At 44.5% G+C, this 25,604-nt stretch overlaps 1 protein-coding gene across 1 annotated transcript in view; it reads right to left on the reverse strand.

The window, feature by feature from the left end:
- Window positions 1-25,604, reverse strand: part of LOC129713552 (fibrillin-1-like) — a 312,091-nt gene that overhangs the window by 190,100 nt on the left and 96,387 nt on the right. Inside the window, exons 8-12 of the mRNA XM_055662676.1 lie at window positions 13,280-13,405; window positions 7,757-7,909; window positions 5,252-5,446; window positions 5,023-5,157; window positions 4,720-4,839 (exon numbers count right to left, since the gene is read on the reverse strand). Coding sequence (XP_055518651.1) covers window positions 4,720-4,839; window positions 5,023-5,157; window positions 5,252-5,446; window positions 7,757-7,909; window positions 13,280-13,405 — 729 coding nt within the window. The remainder of the gene's footprint in view (window positions 1-4,719; window positions 4,840-5,022; window positions 5,158-5,251; window positions 5,447-7,756; window positions 7,910-13,279; window positions 13,406-25,604) is intronic.

A 25,604-nucleotide genomic window follows, 5' to 3' on the forward strand; every position in this document is an offset into this window, starting at 1 on the left:
ATAATGTTTGGGACACATGGCTTCACAGGTGTTTGTAATTTCTCAGGAGTGTTTAATTGCTTCCTAAATGCAGGTATAAGAGAGCTATCAGTACCAAGTCTTTCCTCCAGTCTTTCCATCACCGTTGAAATTTGTTATTGCTGTTTATCAACATAAGTACCAAAGTTGTGCCAATGAAAGTCAAGAAAGCCATTATGAGACAGAGAAACAAGAATAAAACTGTTAGAGACATCAGCCAAACCTTTTGCTTACTAAAATCAACTGTTTGGAATATCATTAAGAAGAAACAGAGCACTGGTGAGCTTACTAATCACAAAGGGACTGGCAGGCCAAGGAAGACCTCCACAGCTGATGGCAGAATAATTCCCTCTATAATAAAGAAAAATCCCCAAACACCTGTCTGACAGATCAGAAACACTCTTCAGGAGTCAGGTGTGGATTTGTCAATGACCACAGTCCACAGAAGACTTCATGGACAGAAATACAGAGGCTACATTGTAAGATGCAAACCACTGGTTAGTCGCAAAAAAAAGATGGCCATGTTACAGTTTGCTAAGATGTACTTAAAAGAGCAACCACAGTTCTGGAAAAAAGGTCTTGTGGACAGATGAGATGAAGAATAACTTATATCAGTGTGATGGCAACAGTAAAGTATGAAGGAGAGAAGGAACAGCCCAAGATCCAAAGCATACCACCTCATTTGTGAAACACAGTGGTGGGGGTGTTATGGCCTGGGCATGTATGGCTACTGAAGGTACTGGCTCACTTATCTTCATTGATTGTGCAACCATTGATGTTAGTAGCATAATGAATTCTGATGTGTATCGCCACATCCTATCTGCTCAAGTTCAAACAAATGTCTCAAAACTAATTGGCCGGCGTTTAATTCTACAGCAAGCAAATGATCCCAAACATACTGCTAAAGCAACAAAGGAGTTTTTCCAAAGCTAAAAAATGGTCAATTCTTGAGTGGTCGTCAATCACCCAATCTGAACCCAATTGAGCATGCCTTTTGTATGCTAAAGAGAAAATTGACTAGCTCCCAAAACAAGCATAAGTTAAAGATAGCTGCAATACAGGCCTGGCAGAGCACTACCAGAGAAGACACCCAGCAACTGGTGATGTCCATGAATAGCAGACTTCAAGCCGTCATTGCATGCAAAGGATATGCAACAAAATACTATACATGATTACTTTCATTCACATGACATTGCTATGTCCCAAACATTGTGGTGTCCTGAAATGGGGAGACTTCATCAGTCTGAAGAAGGGTCTCGACCCGAAACGTTGCCAATTCCTTCTCTCCGTAAATTCTGCCTCAACCGCTGAGTTTCTCCAACATTTTGTGTCTACCTTCGATTTTACCAGCATCTGCAGTTCTTTCTTAAACAGACTATATATAAATACTGATGTAATTTCTGCATGGTGAAACCAAAATGTATAAAAATGGCCTTTATTAAAATCTGACAATGTGCACCTTAACCACATGTGATTATTTTTCTATTACAAATCTCAAATTGTGCAGTACAGAGGCAAATAAATGAATCATGGATCTTTGTCCCAAACATTATGGAGGGCACTGTACATGTTTCAGTACTTTTCATTCTTATAAAGTTAAGACGGCATTGATTAACCTTTTCTCATATGACATAGACCCAGGAATTAATCTGGTGAGCTTCAGTTGAATTCCTTCTACCATAGGTATATTTCTCAAATATGGAAAACTAGACCAATGCACAACATTCCACATGCAATCTCACCAAGTGTCCAATACAAGTGAAGCAAGATATCTCTACTCTGATACACAAATCCTATTGCAATAGGTCAACTTATCACTCACCATTCTAACTGTTTGTTATATCTGCATAATAACATCTTGCAATTCTGATAGAAGGACACCCAGGTATCTGTGAACACTTGAATCTATCCAGCCATTTTCATTCAGTAATCAGAAAAACACCAGGGAACGAGCTGTTTTGGAATTTGGTGGAATGTGGTTTCAAGCTTTGGTATCTTCTATCTGATGGGAGAGGAAAGAGGAAATGACCACGGTGTAAGTGATCCTTGTTTATGTTGGCCACTTCTCTTATAGTCATGGGCAAGGCAGTTGATAAACCAAGTTGTGATGCATCCTGAAAGGTGCTTCCCATGCTGCATGTGTAAAAGTTGGTAAGAGTCATTGTAGAATTTTCTTAGTCTTCTGAGGAAGTAGAGATGTTGGTGCAATTGTATTGGCCGTGGCATCAATATGATCAGAATAGGACAAGTTATTGGTGATTTTGAAACCCAGAAATTTGTCCACCTCCATTTCAGCATCTTTGATAGCGATTGGGGCATGTACAAAAATCCAGAAAAAAATAACCCATTGGATGTCCTTGCCATCTAGATCTAAACCTGATCAGCTTAATTCAATCCAGGATCCACATTAAAGTATAACCAGTTAAAATTACTGCTGGTTAAGGGATACGATAGAACTTTATTCATCCCCAGAGGGAAATTGTTCTGCCAACAGTCACAACACACAATAGACAATAGGTGCAGGAGTAGGCCATTCGGCCCTACGAGCCAGCACCGCCATTCAATGCGAACATGGCTGATCATCCCCAATCAGTACCCCGTTCCTGCCTTCTTCCCATATTCCCTGACTCCACTATTTTTAAGAGCCCAATCTAGCTCTCTCTTGAAAGCATCCAGAGAACCTGCCTCCACCGCCCTCTGAGGCAGAGAATTCCACAGACTCACCACTCTCTGTGAGAAAGTGTTTCCTCATCTCCGTTCTAATTGGCTTACTCCTTATTCTTAAACTGTGGCCCCTGGTTCTGGACTCCCCCAACATCGGGAACATGTTTCCTGCCTCTAGCGTGTCCAAGCCCTTAACAATCTTATATGTTTCAATCAGAACCCCTCTCATCCTTCTAAACTCCAGAGTGTACAAGCCCAGCTGCTCCATTCTCTCAGCAAAAGACAGTCCCGCCATTCCGGGAATTAACCTTGTAAACCTACGCTGCACTTCCTCAATAGCAGGAATGTCCTTCCTCAAATTAGGGGACCAAAACTGCACACAATACTCCAGGTGTGGTCTCATTAGGGCTCTGTACAACTGCAGAAGGACCTCTTTGCTCCTATATTTGATTCCTCTTGTTATACAGGCCAACATGCCATTCGCTTTCTTCACTGCCTGCTTTACCTGCATGGTTACTTTCATAGACTGATGTACAAGGACGCCCAGATCCCATTGTACTTCCCCTTTTCCCAACTTGACACCATTTAGATAGTAATCTGCCTTCCTGTTTTTGCTACCAAAATGGATAACCTCACATTTATCCGCATTAATCTTCATCTGCCCACTCCCCCAACCTGTCCAAGTCACCCTGTATTCCCATAGCATCCTCCTCACAGTTCACACCGCCACCCAGCTTTGTGTCATCTGCAAATTTGTTAATGTTACTTTGAATCCCTTCATCCAAATCATTGATGTATATTGTAAATAGCTGCTGGTAGACAAAAGTACTGAAGAAACTCAGCGGATGCAGCAGCATCTATTGTAAATAGCTGCAGTCCCTGCACCGAGCCTTGCGGTACAAGGTACACAAAAACTTGAGATTAAAATTAAATTAAAAGTGAAAAAAAGAAAGAAAAAGACAAGCAACTGTTGGCTGGCTGCAGTGTGCACAGTGCCTTAACCGGAACGAACAAACAAACGCTGGCTTATACCCTGGGCAGAGGATTCTTAAACTAGAGTGCCCCCCCCCCCCCCCCCCCCCCCTCCCCACACCAGGTCCCCCTTTGTACTCCCACTATCCCTCACGGTGGTCCCCATATGCCAGGTTCTCCATTGTTCTTCACGGTGGTCCCCCCACGTCGGGTCCTCTATTGTTCATCATGGCGGTACCGCCACGCCAGGCCCCCATTTTGTTCCCTCCCCACACTTATTGACCGTGAGTCTATCGTGGGGCTCCACCACTGCCAAGGCTCCCGCTGAGGCCCCACCGCTGCCTAGGTCGAGGAGGCTCACGCTGCCGACAAGGCTCCTTCAGCCCAGACAGTCCTCGCTGTCCCTGGGAGGCCTGTGGGGTGGGGCGCGCCTACCGGGGTGCGCTCTGGTCAGCAGCGCAGTTGTTCAGAGGATCGGGCCCGCGCAGCTGTCCGGGACATAATTCACCCCACAGATTCAAGCAGAAATTCAAATCTCTGGGAGTGTACTCAAAATACCTCATGATAAAGTAAAATGGAATTTAGGAGAAACCTTTCAGCAAAAGTGTTTGGAATTTTATTTGCTAGCTGGAATTCATGGCATAGGAGGAGAGCATTTAGAATGTCACATGCACACTAGCTCAAAAAGTAACTTAAACAAATTTCTCTATGAAGTTCTCAGCATTTGACATTGAATGCAAAGTCATTTCAAGTGCTCATCCAGCAACCTATTAGACAGAATGGTTGAGAAGAATAGTACAGTTCAGTTCGAGGGAAGCTAGACAAAAATATGAGGGAGAACAAAATATAGGACATAAAGTGTTAGATCAGGAAAATTGTGGGAAAGCTAATGTAGTACACAAAACGTTTTTGCAGGCCAGTTGGGTCAATTTGTTTGTTTTTGTAAATTATACTTCATAACAGTCATGCATGATATTTTGGAAAATATCAGTATCTTTCAAAATAAAACAAGTATTGCAAGTTCAGCTTTAAAAATTATTATTAATTGTGTAAAGTATAACATACCCATACAAGTAATTTTAGTTGCAGTGCTCTGAAAGCCAGTATGACAACGGCAGAAGTAAGAGCCTTGTGTGTTCACACAGTCCCCGTGCATACAGGGATTGCTTATACACTCATCTACATCTGTTTAAAACAAAAATGTGACAGAACATCAACATTATAGTTCAGTTGTGATAACGTCTAAAATTGTACCAACCTACATCAAACCTTGCGTAAGCACATTTCAGACTAAAAAGAGTTGATTAAAAATTGTCAGCAACACACAGAGATTAACATCAACATATCCAACAGTTATTCAAATCATACCAATGCATTCTCTTCTTGAATCAAGTTTATAGCCTATATAGCACTCGCAACGATAACTGGGTCCAGGAAGGGAAATGCAACGTCCATGGAAGCAGAGATTTCCAGTCTGACAGATATCAGTAACATTCAAAGAACCTGCAATAGAAATGTTAGAACATTTTAAATGAAGTGACTTATCGCAAAACAATGTTGAATAGTCTTAATGATAATAATAGTAATAATAGCTTACTGAAAGGACCCAGTGGTCGAAAAGGCAAGGGATGTGTATCAGGTCCACCATGTGGTTGTCCATTACGTGGCACGTGGTCGATTGAGGGCCCATTAGGCCTGCGGGGTCCGACAGGTCCGATAGGTCCACCATCAGGCACAAATTCCGTTCCACGACCATTCCAAGTTATATCCAAGCACAGTTTAACATATTCTTCTGAAAGTATACAGGCAAATGTATATGTCATTATATTTACATGAATAACAGAAAGGAGCATTTTTTTTCACTTGAAATTGATTATTTAAAAAATTCTTGAATATACAAATATGTTATTATTACAACAGTACAATCAAGGAATACTACTATGACCATTGTAAACTAAAATTGATGTTGACATTTCTTATGGAAGAATATTTATTTCTGCTTTATTTCAGTCTGTTCTCGACTGAGAAAATTTTGTGTAGCGACATGAGACTTAAGCACTAGGGATATTCTTTCAGTTTTAAATCTTTCCAATTAATTACAATTAAATCATTGCTAAACTAAGCCAGGAGAAATCTACAATTGTATCATTCAATCATTGCTTCCCAACTGTGATATATTAATCCCTGTGACTCACAGGATATCAAGAGGCAAGTGTCATGAGTGTTTTTATTGACATTTGTCTCAAAATGGAACAAAGAAATTCTTACTTGCAGCATCATAACAGATATGTAAACATGGTACTCTATATACAGGGGAGAAATAGGGGAATGGAGAATGTAATTTGCATTGGAGCATAAAGCTTTGTTTATCTATTGTAATTAAGGCTTATAGAAATGCTGTAATTCCAGAGGAGTAAAATGATATACACATGGAACAACAGATGCTGGAATCTTGAGCAAAACACAAAGTGCTGGAGCAACTTGGTGAGTCAGGCAGTGATGCTGCCTATCCATTTCCCCCACAGATACTGCCTGGCCTGCTGAGATGCTCCAGCAGTTTATATTTGGAGCAAAATCGCATTTTGGCCCTCATACAATATGAAGTTTGCAGCTCAATTCCATTGTGGTTCCTCTCAATTGATTTGCTTCTTGGGACAGGAACAGAAACAGGTGTTTGCCCTGCCCTATATATATCTGAGGTGTAATTTACTATCAGTGATTATCTGCTTCATTACTGAGCTTCATCAGTGACCAAAAGTGATGGAGCTGCTTCCAGCTTAACTGGATGGCAAAGTGTCCTTGATTCTTCTTCAATTACAATTAAATGTACAACATTGTACATTGTATTCTGTCCACAGTACTTGGCCTGCAAATGTACACTTTGCACCAGAATCACTAAATTTAGATCTGTAATAAGTATGTATTTATTAATGTATTTTATAATATAAAGTATGTGATATTGTTCCTCAATCTTAAAAACATCTGAATGTATTTCAAGATATATAGGGAACTTTTGTCCGCAAGATTGTTGGAAAGTCTTTATCCTGTTTCATCTCCATCCTCATGATCCAGATCTTTGAAAGCAATCGAGTTTACATATAGCCTTTTCAAATCAGGAGCTGGTTAAATCTTCTGTCTTACCCTATGCTTATTCAGAAACCTCACTGCCGCAATGATCTACTTAGTGACTTGCAAGCGAGAAATTTGTTGATTGATAGTCTCTGCTATCAGGGATTCAGACAATCTGGATGATGGATTGGCATACCCAGCTTGCTGAACATGCTGCAAACACAATTATGTCATGTGAGGGGTGACATTCTGGTCTCCTCAGCCCTCTGGATTTCACATTTGCTCCATGCTCATGATATATAATATCTTCACCTTCTCCCGATCTCCAGCAACATCCCAGCTTTCACAATTTCCAAAGTCTTTCCAGTCACAAGTTACAGTTACTGGAAAGTCACAATTTCCAGTCTTCTCTTCCAGATGCAACATTGGGAAAGAGCCTGGTGCCTGCTTCTAGTTAAAGTAATGCAAGCCACATCAGCAATATGTGGCCAACAGCATAATCAAGGACAAGTTGCACCCTGTCCACTCCCCCTTCTCCCCTCTCCCATCAGGCAAAAGGTACATCAACTATGAAAACGCACACCTCCAGATTTGGAGACAGTTTCTTCCCAGCTGTTATCGGGCAACTGAATCATCCGACCACAATCAGAGAGCAGTGTTTAATTATTATTTACCTCTTTGGTGACTCTCGGACTATCCTTGATCGGACTTTGCTGGTTTTACCTGTACCTCGGTACACGTGACAATAAACTAAACTGAAACTGAACTGATGCTCAGGGGACAAGCAATCCCAGTCATCCATGATTTACGTTGTTTTAACTTTCCTGGGGATTGCTACCTGTCGATCAACTAAACTCCCACCCAGTTCCCCCCTTGGTTAGGTGGATAACATCAGGTTATCATACCTTACCCAGTTTTAAAAGCTCTAAGAACAGATAGTTTCAGTGGTCAATGAAACAGTAAAGTTTGTTACAAATTAATAATTTGCATAATTAAGTACAAAAATTATGAAAAAATATAAAACAAGCCTTACCAGTTCCACGCATTGGACACATTTCCGGAATCCTACCAGATGACCAACAGCGACCACTGTCACAACAACACTGCAATTTGGTATATGGTCTTGGAAGTTCATTTGCACAACGTCCATTAACCAGACTGGAGTAGCAAATTCCAGCACGTGAATCTGTTGAAATGGAAACACTTAATTTTAATGCAAAGTAATGAAAAGCAAATGAGAATAAATATTTCACTTTCAATATGTTAGCTATGGCTATTTGACAATACAAGATAGCTAGATTACCACATTGATTTCTAATTAATAACTGGTAACATTTTGTGACAAAGATAATAGATCCAATCACCATTTTGGCATTCTACTTTTAATCAGTCATAGTATTAAACTGTTCCGTAAACCAAAAGAAAACTATAAAAGCACAATCTCTCCAATCATCCCACCCACTGCACTTTCCTGGCCCCGTCACTGCTTCCTTAACTCATCCAACCACTACTTCCATTCAAGCACTGCCAATCCTTGATCCTAGAAACAAGTCCCATCCCCTGTTAGCACAGACCCAATTGGAGTTGTGGCATCCAGTCATTCTGAATTTTATCTCTGAAAGAAATACTGAGTGGTATATTTCAATATGTTTCCTGCCTCTTTCAATAACCCGGGATTGAACCCATCAGGCCCTGGGGCCCCCCAGTACTTAAAATATCACGTGCACATGTGGAAAGATAAATTATTTCCAAATAAAGACCCTTTGCCAGAACTAGGGCAAAGAGAAACAAGTTGCAGATAAGATTACGGAGAAATGGATAGGACAAGTGGAATGTCTGTGGAAGGACAGGTCAATGACGCCGAGGGCAATGGGTTGTTAACGGGGAAGTTAGAGGATGACAAAGAATTATGATTCGTTGCAAATAACAGATCAGGATTTCGTAAAGGACACAACAAAAACGAAATCAAAAACTAAACTTTATTTCTGTCACTGCCAACTTTCATATTTACATGGTCAATTTTGGATTCTTCTCTTTCATTTTTCGATCCCTCTCTCCACCTCAAGGGACAGGTAGAGCCAAGCATCTCTCTACATAAAACTCTGATCTTGGATGTGTGTATATTTGTATGTGTGATGTTCGTGTGCATTTCACATCTCCTCGAAAACATGACAGCTACGGTGACATTTTAACAAATTCCGATAGAGATTTATGCTATGATGTCAAAAATTGCCTTATCTGAAAATGTCATGCATTATTTCTCGAGTTATTTATGAAAATGTTCACACATCCGAAAATAAACGAGATGGTCTTGTTGATAACGTCAAAATGGATCTGCCTGCCTGCCTCTGCTCATGCAGTGAGTGACATCACCCCTGTTCTGCCTTCTTTACTTCTTGGCTTCTTAACTTTTACTTCTTTAAATTTGTCACTTAGCGTTTTTAAACTGCTGCTCAGGTCGTGCTGCACGCTCCGCTGGGTTCCTTGAAGTTCTAGAACATGGCGGTGGCGTGAGTGTGCGGGGCAGCGTGGTGGGAAGGTGGCCCTGGGAGAGGCCGTCTTTGGAGACCGGCGATTACTCCCTCGATCGCAGGGACACGGGGAATCGTGATGCCTTTTCCTCGCTGGTGATCTCAATCCCACCTGGCAATCTTGGACCTCCTCTCCGTCTCCCCCGCCCGATTGTCTGTCTCACGGGTGGGTGGGCTTACCCTCGCGGAAGCCACGATCAGCCGGCCCTCCGCTGCTTTTGACCGTCCTCAGATCGCGCCCGCCCGCGGCCTCCCTCCAGTCTCCGCCGCCCGCTCACCTTGGGCCCCGCAGCCCACTCGCCCACAATCTGCTCGGCTCCCCTCCTCCTCTCCCCCCTCCCCTCCCTCTCTCCTCAACTCTCTCTCCCCTCCCCCCTTCCCTCCCCCTTCTTCCCCCTCCTCTCTGTCCCCCCTCTGCCCCTCCTCCCTCTCTCCCCCTCCCTTTCCATTTCATCCCCTACCCCCGTGTGGGGTGGTTAGTGTGTGTGTATGACGCCGCAGGTCCCCCCCCCCCCCCCGCAATCGCGGGTTGGGGGGAAGGAACTCAATTGGTCCCACTTGGTTTAGTATACTTATAAAACTCTGATCTTGGATGTGTATGTATTTGTGTGTGTAATGTTCGTGTGTGTTTCATATCTCCTCGAAAACACGACGCACTAACGGTGAAATTTTTACATATTCCAGTAGAGATTTACGCCGTGAAGTCAAAAATCGCTTTAACTGAAAATTACATGCTTTATTTCTCGAGTTACTTATGAAAATGTTCAAAAATCTCTAAAAAGTTGGGGAAAAGTCTTTCGCTTATTCCTGTGCTTAGTCCTGCTCGCAACATTGTTGCTTTCCAGGTACACTGAGTTCTGCTAGCTAGCAAGTGCAAATGCATTTTTAAAAAAAGATTTAAAATGAGGGAGGGTGCATAAGTCAAAACGAGTAGCCCCTGCGCAGTTGTCGGCTATTGGTGAGTGCTGGAATACTGCGTAGGGGGAACGGATTGTGTTGGAGAAAGAGGAATGGGTTGCGTTGGGGGACCAGGCCTCCCATGGGGGCTATGGGTGAGTGGTGGAATATTACGTTGGGGAACGGGTTGGGTTAGGGGACCAGGCCTCCTGCGTGACAGGTACCCAATGGGTCCCACTTGGTCTAGTTAATTATTAGTCAGGCACTCCACAGCTTTCTTTGATGAACTTCCTCCCATCTTGACTCCTGTAAGGACTATGTTTCATTATCCCCATTCATTTCGACAACTCATATTTGTTCTGATGACAAGACTTTCCACACAAAAGCCTCTGTAGTGTGTTCCTTCTATTTTCTTAGAAGGTTGAGGAAAAATGGTATGTCATCAAATACTCTCTTTTACCTCTACAGGTGTACAGTGGAGGGCATATTGACTGGTTGCATCATGGCCTCGTTCGGCAACTCGAACGCCCAGGAACGAAAAAGATTGCAAAAACTAGTAAACACTGCCCAGTCCATCATGGGTACTGACCTCCCCATCATCGAAGGGATCTACAGGAGTCACTGCCTCAAAAAGGTAGCCAGCATCATCAGTAACCCACACTACACAGTCTTATTTCACTCTTCTCATTGGGAATGTATAGTAGTCTGAAAACTATGAGGGTCAGGTTCAGGAGCAGCTTCCCTACAACCATTAGGCTATTAAACACTATATCCTCCAAATAAGCTGAACACAAAAACTTGGAGGTATTGTTGTTATCTTTGCATTATATTGTGTCCCTGGACATAGCAAAGGTAGAGTTCCCTTGGTCCTCACGTTCCATCCAAATAGCCTCCACATTCAACGAATCATCCTTTACTATTTTTGCTAGCACCAAAATGATTAGACAATCAGAAATATTTTACCCCTTGCCTTCAGCATTCTAAATAAGTTGTTCCCTTCACAATTCTGTTTCACACATTGGTCCTCACTAATTATTCCCTATCCCATGGTACGTTCCCATCCTAGCATGCCAGATGTAACAACTTTTCCCTTTCCACCATCCTGGTTCCCAAACATTCTTGCCAAACAATGCAGCACATCTGCCAATCTAACCTACTGCATTTTGTATTTACGATCTGGTCTTTTCTACCTTGGAAAAACCAAGTATAGATTTGGTGACTGCTTAGTGGAGCACTTTTATCTAATGTTCAGAAGTGATCATGAACTTCTGGTTGCCTGACACTTTATCTCTGTTCTATCGGATTCAGCATTGAAATTTCAAACTATCAATAATTAATGTTCTCTGTCTATATTAGAACTTACCAATTTTGCTGCGCCATTCATCGTTTATATATTGTTTTCCCTAATTAGCATATTTTAACCAGCTATTTGCATCCCGTCACTCTTAAATATCATCTTCTGACTACCTCATTAATAACCCATCCCCACAAACACTCACATTTCGACCTATTGGAATGTTAGTGGTGGACTTTAGGAGGAAAGGAACACCCCTACCCTCTGTCTCCATCAATGATGTGGATGTGCATTTTATCAGGGAATACAAATACCTTGGAGTGTATCTGGACAGTAAACTGTCGTGCGCTGGGGCAGCAGGGCGAAGGCCGTGAACGGCAATAGGATTAACAAACTCATCAGGAAGGCTGACTCCGTCCTGGGGGCAGAGTTGGATTCAAGGGAGTTGGTCTTGGAGAAGAGGATGCTACTCAAACTGCAGAGCATCTTCAACAATACAGCTCACACCCTCCATGATACACTGGACAACCTGAGGAGCACCTTCAGCAACAGACTGGTTCCACCAAGATGCAGCGCAGAACACCACAGGAGATCCTTCTTCCCTGTGGCTATGAAACTGTACAACTCCTCCCCCTTCTGTCAAGATTCAAGATTCAATTTTAATTGTCATTGTCAGTGTACAGTACAGAGACAACGAAATGCATTTAGCATCTCCCTGGAAGAGCGACATAGCAAATGATTTGAATAAATAATAATAAGTGTCCGGGGGGGGTGGTGATTGGCAGTCATGCTGTCGTGGGTTGACTGACTCCCCTTGCCGCTCCCCAATCTTGGCACATCCCCAATCCTTTCCATTCGTCACTTTAATTTCATATTTAATGTATTTTTGTGTTTTATGACTGTTGGTAGATCAATTTTCCTACTGGGATAAATAAAGTTCTATCGTATCGTATCAGAGATATTCATTTTGTGTTACCTATTCCTACCGCCACATTTGCTGCAATTTAAAATTAACTTTTTTTCCCTTGTTTCCGGTTGTGACAGAGTATTTGACCTGAAATGTTTACCCTGATTTCCCAACAATTTGTTTCAGATTTGCAGCATCTGTAATTTGTTTGATTTATGTTTCTCTTTTAAGCTTACTCAATTATCTTCAAAAGAAAACTAAGACAATGAATTCTATATACAGGGTGCCTCGTGTAGAACTTTATTCTAAACTGTAACGTTGCTTGAATCTCGTGTAGCTTCCACAGGTGTCAGGTGCATTAAGATAAAGTGGAGAGAATAGGCTGCAGGAAAAACAGAATGGAGGGGTAACATGATTGCCCTGAGAGCTTCATTGTCTCAACAGGGCAAATGGTCTTGTCTATGTCATAACGAAATAATGAAAATCACACTGACAGTCATATCTATTCTGCCTTTGTAGTGCTTTAAGGATGCAGAGTGGCTGCGGCAGAGGACAAATTTCAGTCACAAACAGTTTGTAAACCAAAGGCATTTCATGGATTTGTCCTTGAAGCAAGGTAAGAAAATTATTCCCCAAGCCATTTAGCAACTATGGCCTCCTGCTGAGAGCCTTCTGCCCCCTTTTCATTCCACTGATTATTCTGTGCTCAATTATTAGATGTGGTACAATTGCAATATCTTTGGTTGGAAGTGATATTTAAGCATACCTCTAAATTTTTAAAAATCCAAATGTTATATTTATTATTTGCCTTTTGGCAAAATTAATTTATCATGGAATTAACATCATGAATCCATAAATGCTTGATATATGAATCTAACATTCTCATCTCGGTTTATTTAATACTCAAAATCATATAGTACCACTTACCTACGCATCTTGAACCATCTGCAGTGGGTAGATATCCATGTTGACATTTACAATAGTAACTGCCAACTGTATTGGAACATTTACCTCCTCGACATATACCAGGAATGATAGTGCATTCATCAACATCTAAACAATAAAAGAGTTCAGGGTTAGCATTCATTATTTGGGAAATTTAGTACAAAGTTTGGGACACAAGAAACAAGCAATATCTTGTTACAGCTGTAGGGGACATTGGGGAGTCTGCACCACGAATAGTGTGTGCAGTATGGTCACCTAACTCTTGAAAGGATGTGATTAAAATGGGGGGCACTGTGGCATAACTGGTAAGGTTGTTGCTACACAGCACCAGAGACTCAGATGCAATCCTGACCTTGGCTGCTGTCTGTGTGGAGTTTGCATGTTCTCCTCGTGACTGCATGGCTTTCCTCTGGGTGCACAGTTTGCTCCCACATCATAAAGATGTACGGGTTAGTAGTTGAATGGACTCTGTAAATTTCTGCTAATGTGCAGGGAGTGGATAATAAAGTAGGATAACATAGAACTAGTATGAAAGAAGGATCGATAGACAGAGTGGACTCAGTGTGTCAAAGGGCCTGTTTCCATGCTGCATTGCTAAAACCTGAGCTAAAGTTTAAGAGGGTCCAGAAAAGATTCACAAGGATATTGTCAGGGCTGCCGAGATGAGTTGTAAAGAAAGATTGGATGGACTGGGATTGATTTGGGAAAGACATGGAACGATGGAGGCTGAGGGATGACCTTTTGGAGGTTTATGAAATGATGAGGACCAAATCTATCTATATTACTAAAAGTCTATTCTTGACCGGTTTTGGATATTTGTGCTGCGATTTCCGAGAGAACGCCGCCACCTACGGCCGTCATTTTTAGCCACCTCGCTCAGAGCCCCCCTCCGCCGCATGTGTGCCGAGGATTTTTCCAGCCGATGAAAAATGACAGAGATATTAATGATTTTACAAAATTCCCCATTCTCTCTGCTGCCCCCGCTGGCGGCAGGGGGGGGTGGACTATAAATCCAGGAAGTGGTGTGCCTCAATTAGTCTGCAAGCTGGAGGAAGGCAGAGGGTCACGTTTCTCTGAGCTGTGAATAACACTGAACACATGTCCACACAGCTGTGAGTAAGTACCCTTAATGTGGTTTGAAAATGAAAATATGGTTTTCAAAGTAAAAAAGCACTGCCTGCAAATGGTTGTTTGGGGGTTTGGGTTGAAATAAAAAGGCACTCTCTCTCCCCCCCCCTCCTCTAAACCTCCTCTCCTCTCCCCCCCCCCCCCCCCCCCCTCCCCCCCCCCTCCTCTCCCCCCTCTGCTATCCCCCCCTCCTCTCCCACCTCTCCTCTCCTCTCCCCCCTTTCTCTCTCCTTCTTTTTTTCTCCCCCTCCTCCCCTCCCCTCCACACACCCCTACCCCCTTCCCTCCACCCCCTCCCTGCTCCCCACCTCTCCCCCTCCCCTCACCCCCCTCTCAGCACACCCCCTTACTCCCCCCTCTCCTCTCTCCCCCCCCTCTCCTCTCCCCTGCCCCCCTCTCCTCTCCCCCCCCCCCCTCTCCTCTCCCCCCCTCTCTCTTTCTACCCTCTTTTTCCTCCCTCTCCTCCCCTCCATCCGCTCCCCCACCCAGTGGCGTAGCGTTGGGGGGGGGGGGGGGGGGCAGTGGCCCCAGGCGCTAAATTTTTAGGGGCGCAAAAAAATTGTTGAATACATTTTTTAAATAAAATTAAGAGGCCCGGGGAGCCGTTGGAGCGAGGAGGGGTTACCTGGAGCTGTGAGTATAAAAACAGCGCGGGCCAGGCCGCTGCCACCCCAGCTCCGAGTTCTGGTCGCCGCCGCTGCCGCTGCCTCTGCCGCCCCCCCCGCCCCCGCCCGCTAATGAGGAGGCGCAAAACATTAAACTGCCCCGGGCGCTCAAAACCCACCCTACGCCACTGACCCCACCGTCCATCCCCTAAACCCTCCTCCCCTCCACACACCCCTACCCCCTTCCCTCCACCCTCCCTGCTCCCCACCTCTTCCCCTCCCCTCCCCTCACCTCTCTCTCTCCCCCTCACTCTCACCCTCTCTCTCTCTACTCCACCCCCACCTTTCCCCTCTCACCCACCCTCCCTCTTCTCCTCCTCGCCACCCCCCTCTCCCTCGCCCCTCTCTCTGTGTCTCTGCCCCATCTCTCTCTGCCCTCACTCTCTACCCCCCCTTCCCCCCTCTCTAGATGTGACTGCAAGTTGGGGGCTATGCGTCAGTCGATAGGGTGGTTATGGGGTAAAAGGAGAAAATTCATAATATTAATATATCAAGGGGGGTAATTAGCGTGAGTGCGGGGGGGGGGGGGGGGGGGGGGGTAGTTAGTGTGTGTGACGCTGCATGCCGCCTCCCCCCCCCACAACCGCACGTTGGGGGAATAGACCCAACGGGTCTGCACTTGGTCTAGCATAAGATATATGGTTGCAGCCTATTAAATCAGTGTTGCAAAGTCTAAAACTAAAGGGCATAGGTTTCATATGAGAAGGGAAGTTTTGCAGAAGATCTGAAGGGCAAGTTTTTCCACACAGAAATTTGAACTAGTTCATGGATAGTCAAGTCAAGTCAAGTCAAGTTTATTGGTCACATACACATACAAGATGTGCAGTGAAATGAAAGTGGCAATGCTCGCGGACTTTGTGCAAAAAGACAAACAAACAACCAAACAAACTATAAACACAATCATAAACACACACATATTCTTTTACATGTTAAATATTGGAAGGAAAAACGTTCAGTAAAGTTAGTCCCTGGTGAGATAGGAGTTTACAGTCCGAATGGCCTCTGGGAAGAAACTCATTCTCAGCCTCTCCGTTCTCACAGCATGGCAACGGAGGCGTTTGCCTGACCGTAGCAGCTGGAACAGTCCGTTGCATGGGTGGAAGGGGTCTCCCATGATTTTATTGGCTCTGGAGTTGCACCTCCTGATGTATAGTTCCTGCAGGGGGGCGAGTGAAGTTCCCATAGTGCGTTTGGCCGAACGCACTACTCTCTGCAGAGCCTTCTTGTCCTGGGCAGAGCAATTCCCAAACCAGATGGTAATATTTCCGGACAAGATGCTTTCCACAGCCGCTGCGTAGAAGCACTGGAGGATCCTCGGAGACACTCTGAATTTCCTCAATTGCCTGAGGTGGTAAAGGCGCTGCCTTGCCTTACTCACGAGTGCTGAGGCGTGTGATGTCCATGTCATATCCTCAGAGATGTGGACTCCCAGATATTTAAAACAGCTCACCCTATCCACAGGATCCCCATTTATCCTCAATGGTGTGTACGTCCTCGGATGATGTGCCCTCCTAAAGTCCACGATCAGCTCCTTAGTTTTTTTGATGTTCAAGAGGAGGCTGTTATCCTGGCACCAGAGTGCTAGACCAGCCACCTCCTCCCGGTAGGCCTTCTCATCGTTGTCTGAGATCAGGCCCACCACCACAGTGTCATCAGCAAACTTAATTATTGAGTTGGAGCTGAACCTAGCCACACAGTCATGTGTGTACAGGGAGTACAATAGGGGGCTGAGGACGCAACCATGGGGCGATCCTGTGCTCAGGGTGAGGGGCTTCGATGTATTCCCTCCCATCTTGACTACCTGGGGCCTGGCGGTGAGAAAGTCCAGGACCCAGGCACACAGGGAGGTGTTGAGCCCCAATTCCAGTAGCTTCCCGGCCAGTCTGGTGGGGACTATCGTGTTGAAGGCTGAACTGAAGTCTATGAACAGCATCCTCACGTAGCCCCCCTTCTGGCTGTCAAGATGAGAGATAGCGGTATGCAAAACCTGGGAGACCGCATCGTCCGTGGATCTGTTCGGACGGTATGCGAACTGCAACGGGTTCATGTTCCGAGGGAGGAAGGCGCAGATGTGTTTCTTCACCAGCCTCTCAAAGCATTTCATGACTACCGAGGTAAGGGCCACTGGACAGTAGTCATTCAGACAGGATGGGGAGGCATTTTTTGGTACCGGTACAATGGTGGATTTTTTTGAAGCAGGCAGGGACCACGGACTTGTCCAGGGAGAGGTTGAATATTGTAGTGAGCACTGGAGCTAGCTGCGTAGCACAGGACTTGAGTACTCGCCCCGAGATGCCATCAGGGCCTGCAGCTTTCCTCGTGTTCACCCATGTCAGAGCCCTCCTCACGTCGTGCTCGGACAGCGAGAATGTGTGCACATTCCTCCCTTCAGCTTCGGTAGCCAGCCCCCTGGCGGTATTGTCGATAGGAAAGGTTTTGGGGATACTAGGTCAAGTGGGACCGGTTGGGTCCCGTCCCCTAAACGCGCGGTTGCAGGGGGGCGGCATGCATCGTCACGCACACACTAACACACGCACACACTTGATATTATATTAACATTATAATTAATATTAATTAATATTTAATTAAGTGATACAGAACGAACTGCAGATGCTGGTTTACCAAAAAAGACACAAGGTTTTGCAACATAATGGGTCACAGCATCTCTGGAAGACGTGGATGTGACATTTTGGATCAAGACCCTTCATCAGATTTATTTAGTTAGTTAGATTTAAATCCCACAGATGCCCGAGAGGGATTTGAGCACCTCTCTGGTTCCCTGCAGTATCAAGCACATAGTTTACTGATCAGGAACATTGACCTGTGGAGTAAATCTGATAATTCCAATTAGGAAATTATCCAATATTCAAATGTTGTAGTAAATTAGCGGCTTTGGCACAAAGTGACCATGGGGCACTTGGAATCCTCAGCGTCAAAGGTGGATGGTGCTACAAGGTTTGTAGTATAAGAGATCATTTCCCCATCTGCTTGCTTCCATTCACATTCTGGAACCTGGTCTATGGTTCTCTTCAAAATGATTTTTCATTGTTTGTTATATAATCATGATACAAATCCAAATTGAAGTCCGCAGACTATTGATCAAAATATATTAAACATGGGAGCTTTGTCTAACAGCAGTCCGGTTCTGGGACCTTTACAAATGTAGTGTTGATGTCAAATGTAATATAATGGAGCAGGTCACTGAATTAACTCCCCTTCCCATTCCAAAACTGACCTTTTAGTCCCAGGCCTGCTCCACTGTCAGTGTAAGGCCAAACGCAAATTGGAGGAACAGCACCTTTTATTTCTCTTGGGCAGCTTACAACCCAGGATTTGAACGTTGATAGAGAGGGAGAGGGAGGGAGGTAGAGAGGGAGAGGGAGGGGAGTAGAGAGTGGGGGGGGAAGAGAGGGAGGGGGAAGAGAGGGAGGGGGTAGAGAGGGTGGGGGTAGCGAGGGAGAGGGTGAGGGGGGGTAGAGGGGGAGGGGGGTAGAGGAGGAGGGGATAGAGGGGGAGAGGAAGGGGGGAGGGGGAAGAGAAGGAGAGAGTGAGAGGGTAGAGAGGGTGGGGGAAAAGAGGGACGGAGGTGAAGGGGTAGAGGGGGAGGGGGTAGAGAGGGAGAGGGAGGTGAGGGCGTAGATGGAGGGAGGGAGTAGAGGGAGAGGGGCAGAGAGGGAGGGGGTTAGAGAGGAGGTAGAGTCGAGGGTGGGGGGTACAGTGGGGGAGAGGGAGGGTTGAGAGGGAGAGGGGTAGTGATGGGGGAGGGAGGGTAGAGAGGGAGGGGATAGAGAGTGGGAAGGAGGGTAGAGAGGGAGGGGGTGTGACAGGGACTGAAGGCATTTGAACAACTCTCCCTACCCCCTCCCTCAATCCCCCCACTCTTCCTCCTCAACTCCCCAGGATTTTTTCCTCTCCTCCACTCCCCCAATCCCTCCCTCACCTCTTCTAGCAGAGCTGATGGAGCTGGGCTTAGCGGATCCGAGCCGAGCGGGGCCGAGCGGAGCCTAGCGTGCGGGGCTGAACGAGTCCCAGCGGAGCCGATCGGGGTCAAACTGGTCCCAGCGGGGCCGAGAGGGTTGGAGCGCTGGAGTGCCGCTCGTAGGGGGGGTAGAGAGGGAGGGGGTTAGAGAGAGGGAGGGGGGTAGAGTGGGATCCCAGCGGGACCGAGCGGTTTGGAGTGCAGGAGTGGCCCTCGCACCCGGAGTGTGTGAGTTGATTGTGACGTCTGTCCGAATATTTTTCTTCAAAATGGGTGAGCTTGAAGAACTTTAATTTATTAAAACTGTTTTTAAAAGATTAGTAACTTGGGAAACATAGGTTAAAATGCGACGGGAAGATATTTATCATGTCCGCAGGAAAATGTCAGTAGCATGTGTGAAAATGGGAAGGCTGTGGCCTAGCGTTTGGAAGAAGATAGGAATTAAGGACATTGACAGGCAGCTGACACAACCCTGGCCCACACAGACACAAGACCAAAGGGAAGAGTTTCTTTATAATGTATATAATATAGATGGGAGCAGATCAGTTAGACAGATTGATTGGCATGAATGAGTTGGGCCAGTGCTCTTTCGGCATTGTATAGCTATGATTATGATTTATGACTAAAGTATAGTTGTATTATTTAAAATCCTAGATTTATTTCCCTTCAATTACTAGATTGGAATGATTGCTAGTTACAATTCAAACAATCTTCAAACATTATTACCCAATCGTCATCATAATAGTTACTCCAACACTTGGTGTCTTTTAAAAAAAAACAACCAGCTTCTGCAGTTCCTTGTTAGTACAGCGTAGCAACTTCCCTAAACGTCCATATTTTCAAAAACAAGTAGTGAAATATGTAGTGCATATGTAGTGAGTACATTGCAGAGGTATTGAGATCCAAAAGAAAGCAATTCAACTTGGGTGGTCAGGCATCCAAATTGAGTGACTTGCAGCTGATACTAAAGGAGCTGATAATAATATTTATAAAGGTGACAAATCTAATCAGTTTGCTATTTTCAAAACTAGTTTGCACAGAGAAGGTGAAGGCTTCATTCCCATTAACAATGTATAATATGCGTATAATATATACATTTCTGAGGCAGAATAGTTTAGTGTCTTTCTTTCAGTGAAATTTGCTTTCAAGATACTTTATTCATAACAAATAACACAATATAAAATCCAACATCACTATTCAAATAAAGCAGTAATATAATCATGAAAGATTTATCAAGAATCTATTTATTCAGACCAATTTTATATAGTTACAAACCTACTGACAAATAGACGATTGACCGATATCCACTGCATACCTACTGATCCCCACTGCTATCTTGACTATACTTCTTCTCACCCTGCTTTCTGTAAAGACTATCTCCTAGTCCTAATTCTTCTGTCTACGCCGCATCTGCCCGCAAGATGAGGTTTTCCATACCAGGGCATCAGAGCTGTCCTCATTCTTTAAGAAACGGGGATTCCCATCTTCCATTATAGATGAGGCTCTCACTAGGGTCTCCTCAATATCCCGCAGCTCTGCTTTAACTGCCCCTCCCTCCATTCGTAACAAGGACAGAGTCCCCCTTGTCTTCACCTTCCACCCCATCAACCATTGCATTCAGCATATAATCCTCTAACATTTTCCCCACCTCCAACGGGATCCCACTACTGGCCACATCTTCCATTCTCCACTTTTTTCTGCTTTCCGCAGAGACCGTTCCCTCCGAAACTGGTCAACTCATCCCTTCCCACCCAAACTACCCCTTCCCCAGGTACTTTCCCATGCAATCCCAGGAGATGCAACACGTGTCACTTTACCTCCCCCCTCAACTCCATCCAAGGACCCAAACAGTCTTTCCAGGTGAGGCAGTGGTTCACTTGCACCTCCTCCAACCGCATCTACTGTATCCGCTGTTCCAGGTGTCAACTTCTCTTCATCGGTGGGACAAGCGCAGGCTCGGGGATCATTTCGCTGAACACTTCCGCTCAGTGCATCTTAACCTATCTGATCTCCCGGTGGCTTAGCACTTCAACTCCTCCTCCCATTCCCAATCTGACCTTTGTGTCCTGGGCTCTCCATTGTCACAGTGAGGCCCAGTGCAAATTAGAGGAACAGCACCTCATATTTTGCGTGGGTAGTTTACACCCCAGCGGTGTGAACATTAACTTCCCTAACTTCAGATAGCCCTTGCTTTCTCTCTCCATCCCCTTCGCCTTCCCACTAGTTTTACTGTCTCCACCTTCATTCTATCTTTATCCCGCCCCCTCCCCTGACATCAGTCTGAAGAAGGGTCTCGACCCGAAACGTCGGCCATTCCTTCTCTCCAGAGATGCTGCCTCACCTGTTACTCCAGCATTTTGTGTCTACCTTTTATATAGTTCTACTCCAAAATTGTAGCCAATTCATGTTAACAATCTTTCTAAAGTTCAAATAAACCCAAATCACATCTTATAGTGGGGCAAAGAAGGAAAACCCACTCAAATAAACTATTGGGGGAACCTTTTCATTAAAGAATGATGCAAAAGCAGAAAATACATTCATGATAGAAACACATTTTGATAGAAAATACCGCATGGCATTTCAGGGATGGTGGAGAAATTCCGGAACAAGCATACAAAATTAATATTGAAAAATCTGAAATATTTCAGGTTTTGAATGGTAAAGGTATCTATCTGGTCTAGGATTTGAAGAATCCATAGTCTTTTTTTAAAATAAGAAATGCCATAGAATCAAACAATAATGCACCTGCGTATGCCACAAAAGAATACTGTTGCTCATTTCCTGGCACGTTTAAATGAATTACTGCGATGGACTGGGAGATAAAAAGGTTATTCAAAGAAAACAAAAATGACAAAGTTGTTCCCTTTGGGATATTTGTGAATACCTTGAAAAGAAAATTAAATCAAAACACATGGGTCCTAGTACCAATGCACATACAGGAAAACTCCAGTAATTACTTTCTTTACAGAGAAAATTCTTCCAAATGTTATCGATTTCTGGATGTTTCCTTTTATTGACAGTCTCAAACTTTACTCCTACACAGGTGGAAATCTTTGGTTGGATTCTACCAAAAATTATAATTCAAAAAACCTCTATGACCGCAGCTCTATTCTGAGATTGAGGATAGTAGGGCAATGAATATTATCTGCCTGGAATGTAATAATGTATTTAACAATTGGGCGGCACGGTGGCGCAGCGGTAGAGTTGCTGCTTTACAGTGTTTGCAGCACCGGAGACCTGGGTACGATCCCAACTACGGGTGCTGTTTGTACAGAGTTAGTACGTTTTCACCGTGACCTGTGTGGGTTTTCGCCAAGATGTTTGGTTTCCTCACACACTCCAAAGACGTACAGGTTTGTAGGTTAATTGGCTAGGTAAATGTAAACATTGTCCCTAGTGTGTGTAGGTTTTTTTTTCTTTTTATTAGAAGTTAATACAGTACAAAACAGTACAGTGGAAACCTAATTTTAGGTGCCAACTATGTCATACCGTAATCCATTCTATGTACAACCTCTAGTTTTATGTTTTGAGAAGGAAGTAAGCAAGACAAGAAAAAGAAAACAATAGAAAGGGGAAAAAGAGGAAAAATAGATGGTAGAGAATAGAAAAACGTGAAGTGTGTATATAAAAAAAAGAAAATGTGGAAAGTAGAAATAGAAGGCCCCTTAAAAGAGAAATTTTCAAATCTTTATTCGGAGATGTAGATCTATCCACGGCATGAACTGAAATCAGCAATCTTTACGGTACCGCTGCATCACATGATTCCAAAAAGTCGATGAAAGGAGACCAACTCCTCAAGTATTGGTCATATTTATCTATTAGTCGGAGTTTCATTTCTTCAAGGCGTGCTATGTCCATCATATTCCTAATCCACATTTTAACAGTTGGTATGGTTGTATTTTTCCAAAATTTAAGTATCAATTTCTTTCCAATTATTAACCCATAATTTAAAAAAATGTTTTGGTCTTTATTTAAATTGATATCTTCTACTATTATTTAAAATAGAATCCATTCCGTTGGTGTGAGGGGAGGAGTACCTGCGCTGTAAGTCGGCAACGTTCCAGAGAAGGAGTCTGGGGGAAGCCTCTGATTGGTTTATATTTTTACATTTCTGCCTTCAGGTTAAGGATTCTGGGAGTTAAGGATTTTGGGAGTTAAGGATTCTGGGAGTTAAGGGTACAGTATTTATTAGTAAAATTTAAAGGATAAAGTTTTGTGTTTTTTAATATTTAATATAGTTAAATTGGGAGTAAGATATGTCAGTGGAGATTGGCCCCGTGGTTTGCTCAGCCTGCAACATGAGGGAGATCAGGGATATGGTCGGTGTCCCTGGTGACTACGTTTGGAGGAAGCGTGTCCAGCTGCAGCTCCTGGCAGACCGCATTGAACGATTGGAACTGCGGCTGGATTCATACTGGAGCATCCACGATGCTGGGAAAGTCGTGGATAACACGTACAGCGAGTTGATCACACCGCAGGTAAAAGGTAAGAGGACAGAAAGGGAACAGGTGGCCAATAGCCAGCAAAGCAGTAGGCAGGTAGTGCAGGAGTCTCCTGCAGTCATCTCCCTCCTAAACAGGTATATCATTTTGGATACTGTTGAGGGAGATTGCTCATCAGGGGAATGCAGCAACAGCCAAGTTCATGGCACCATGGGTGGCTCTGCGGCACATGAGGGGGGGGAAAAGAGTGGAAGGGCAATAGTAATAGGGATTCAATTGTCAGGGGAATAGATAGGCGTTTCTGCGGCCGCAAACGAGACTCCAGGATGGTATGTTGCCTCCCTGGTGTAAGGGTCAGGGATGTCACTGAACGGCTGAAGAACATTCTGGAGAGGGAGGGTGAACAGCCAGTTGTCGTGGTGCATATTGGCACCAACTATATAGGTAAAAAAAAAGGGATGAGGTCCTACAGGATGAATTTAGGGAGCTAGGAGATAAACTTAAAAGTAGGACCTCAAATGTAATCATCTCTGGATTACTACCAGTACCATGGGCCAGTCAGAGTAGAAATAGGAGGATATTGCAGATGAATACGTGGCTTGAAAAATCGTGCAAGGGGGACGGATTCAAATTTTTAGGGCATTGGAACCAGTTCTGGGGGAGGTGGGACCAGTACAAACAGGACGGTCTGCACCTGGGCTGGAATGGAATCAGTGTCCTTGGGGGAGTGTTTGCTAGTGCTGTCGGGGAGGATTTAAACTAATGTGGCAAGGGTATAGGTACAAGAGCAGAGAGGCAGGGGGGTGTAAAATGAGGGTAGAAGCAATAGGTAGCAAGGTGAAACGTAAAAGTGGCAGGCAGACAAAACCAGGGCAAAAATCAATAAGGGCCACTTTTCAACATAATTGTATAAGAGAGTTGTAAAAACAAGCCTGAAGGCTTTGTGTCTCAATGCAAGGAGTATTCGTAATAAGGTGGATGAGTTGAACGTGCAGATAGCTATTAATGATTATGATATAGTTGGGATCACGGAGACATTGCTCCAGGGTGACCAAGGCTGGGAGCTGAACATCCAGGGATATTCAATATTCAGGAGGGATAGAGAGAAAGGAAAAGGAGGTGGGGTAGCGTTGCTGATTAGAGAGGAGATTAACGCAATGGAAAGGAAGGACATTAGTTTGGAGGATGTGGAATCGGTATGGGTAGAGTTGCGAAACACTAAGGGGCAGAAAACGCTGGTGGGTGTTGTGTACAGGCCACCTAACAGTAGTAGTGAAGTTGGAGATGGTATCAATCAGGAAATTAGAAATGCGTGCGTGGGCCTGATCTCAGACAATGATGAGAGGCCTACCGGGAGGAGGTGGCTGATCTAGCACTCTGGTGCCAGGAGAACAGCCTCCTCTTGAACATCAAAAAAATGAAGGAGCTGATCATGGACTTTAGGAGGGCACATCATCCGAGGACGTACACTCCATTGAGTATAAATGGGGATCCTGTGGATAGGGTGAACTGTTTTAAATATCTGGGAGTCCACATCTCTGAGGATATGACATGGTCATCACACGCCTCAGCACTGGTGAGTAAGGCAACGCAGCGCCTTTACCACCTCAGGCAATTGAGGAAATTCAGAGTGTCTCCGAGGATCCTCCAGTGCTTCTACGCAGCGGCGGTGGAAAGCATCTTGTCCGGGAACATTACCATCTGGTTCGGGAATTGCTCTGCCAAGGACAAGAAGGCTCTGCAGAGTAGTGCGTTCGGCCGAACGCACTATGGGAACTTCACTCACCCCCCTGCAGGAAGTATACAACAGGAGGTGCAACTCCAGAGCAAACAAAATCATGAGAGACCTCTTCCACCCCTGCAACAGACTGTTCCAGCCGCTACGGTCAGGCAAACGCCTCCGTTGCCATGCAGTGAGAACGGAGAGGTTGAGAAGGAGTTTCTTCCCAGAGGCAATTCGGACTGTAAACGACTTTCTCACCAGGGACTAACTGTACAGAATGTTTTTCCTTCTATTATTTATTATGTAAAATAATATGTGTGTTATGATTGTGTTTATAATTTGTTTGGTTGTTTTGTTGTTCCGCGAGCAT

The sequence above is a fragment of the Leucoraja erinacea genome, chromosome 36 (genome assembly GCF_028641065.1).
Source record: "Leucoraja erinacea ecotype New England chromosome 36, Leri_hhj_1, whole genome shotgun sequence".
Lineage (NCBI taxonomy): Eukaryota > Metazoa > Chordata > Chondrichthyes > Rajiformes > Rajidae > Leucoraja > Leucoraja erinaceus.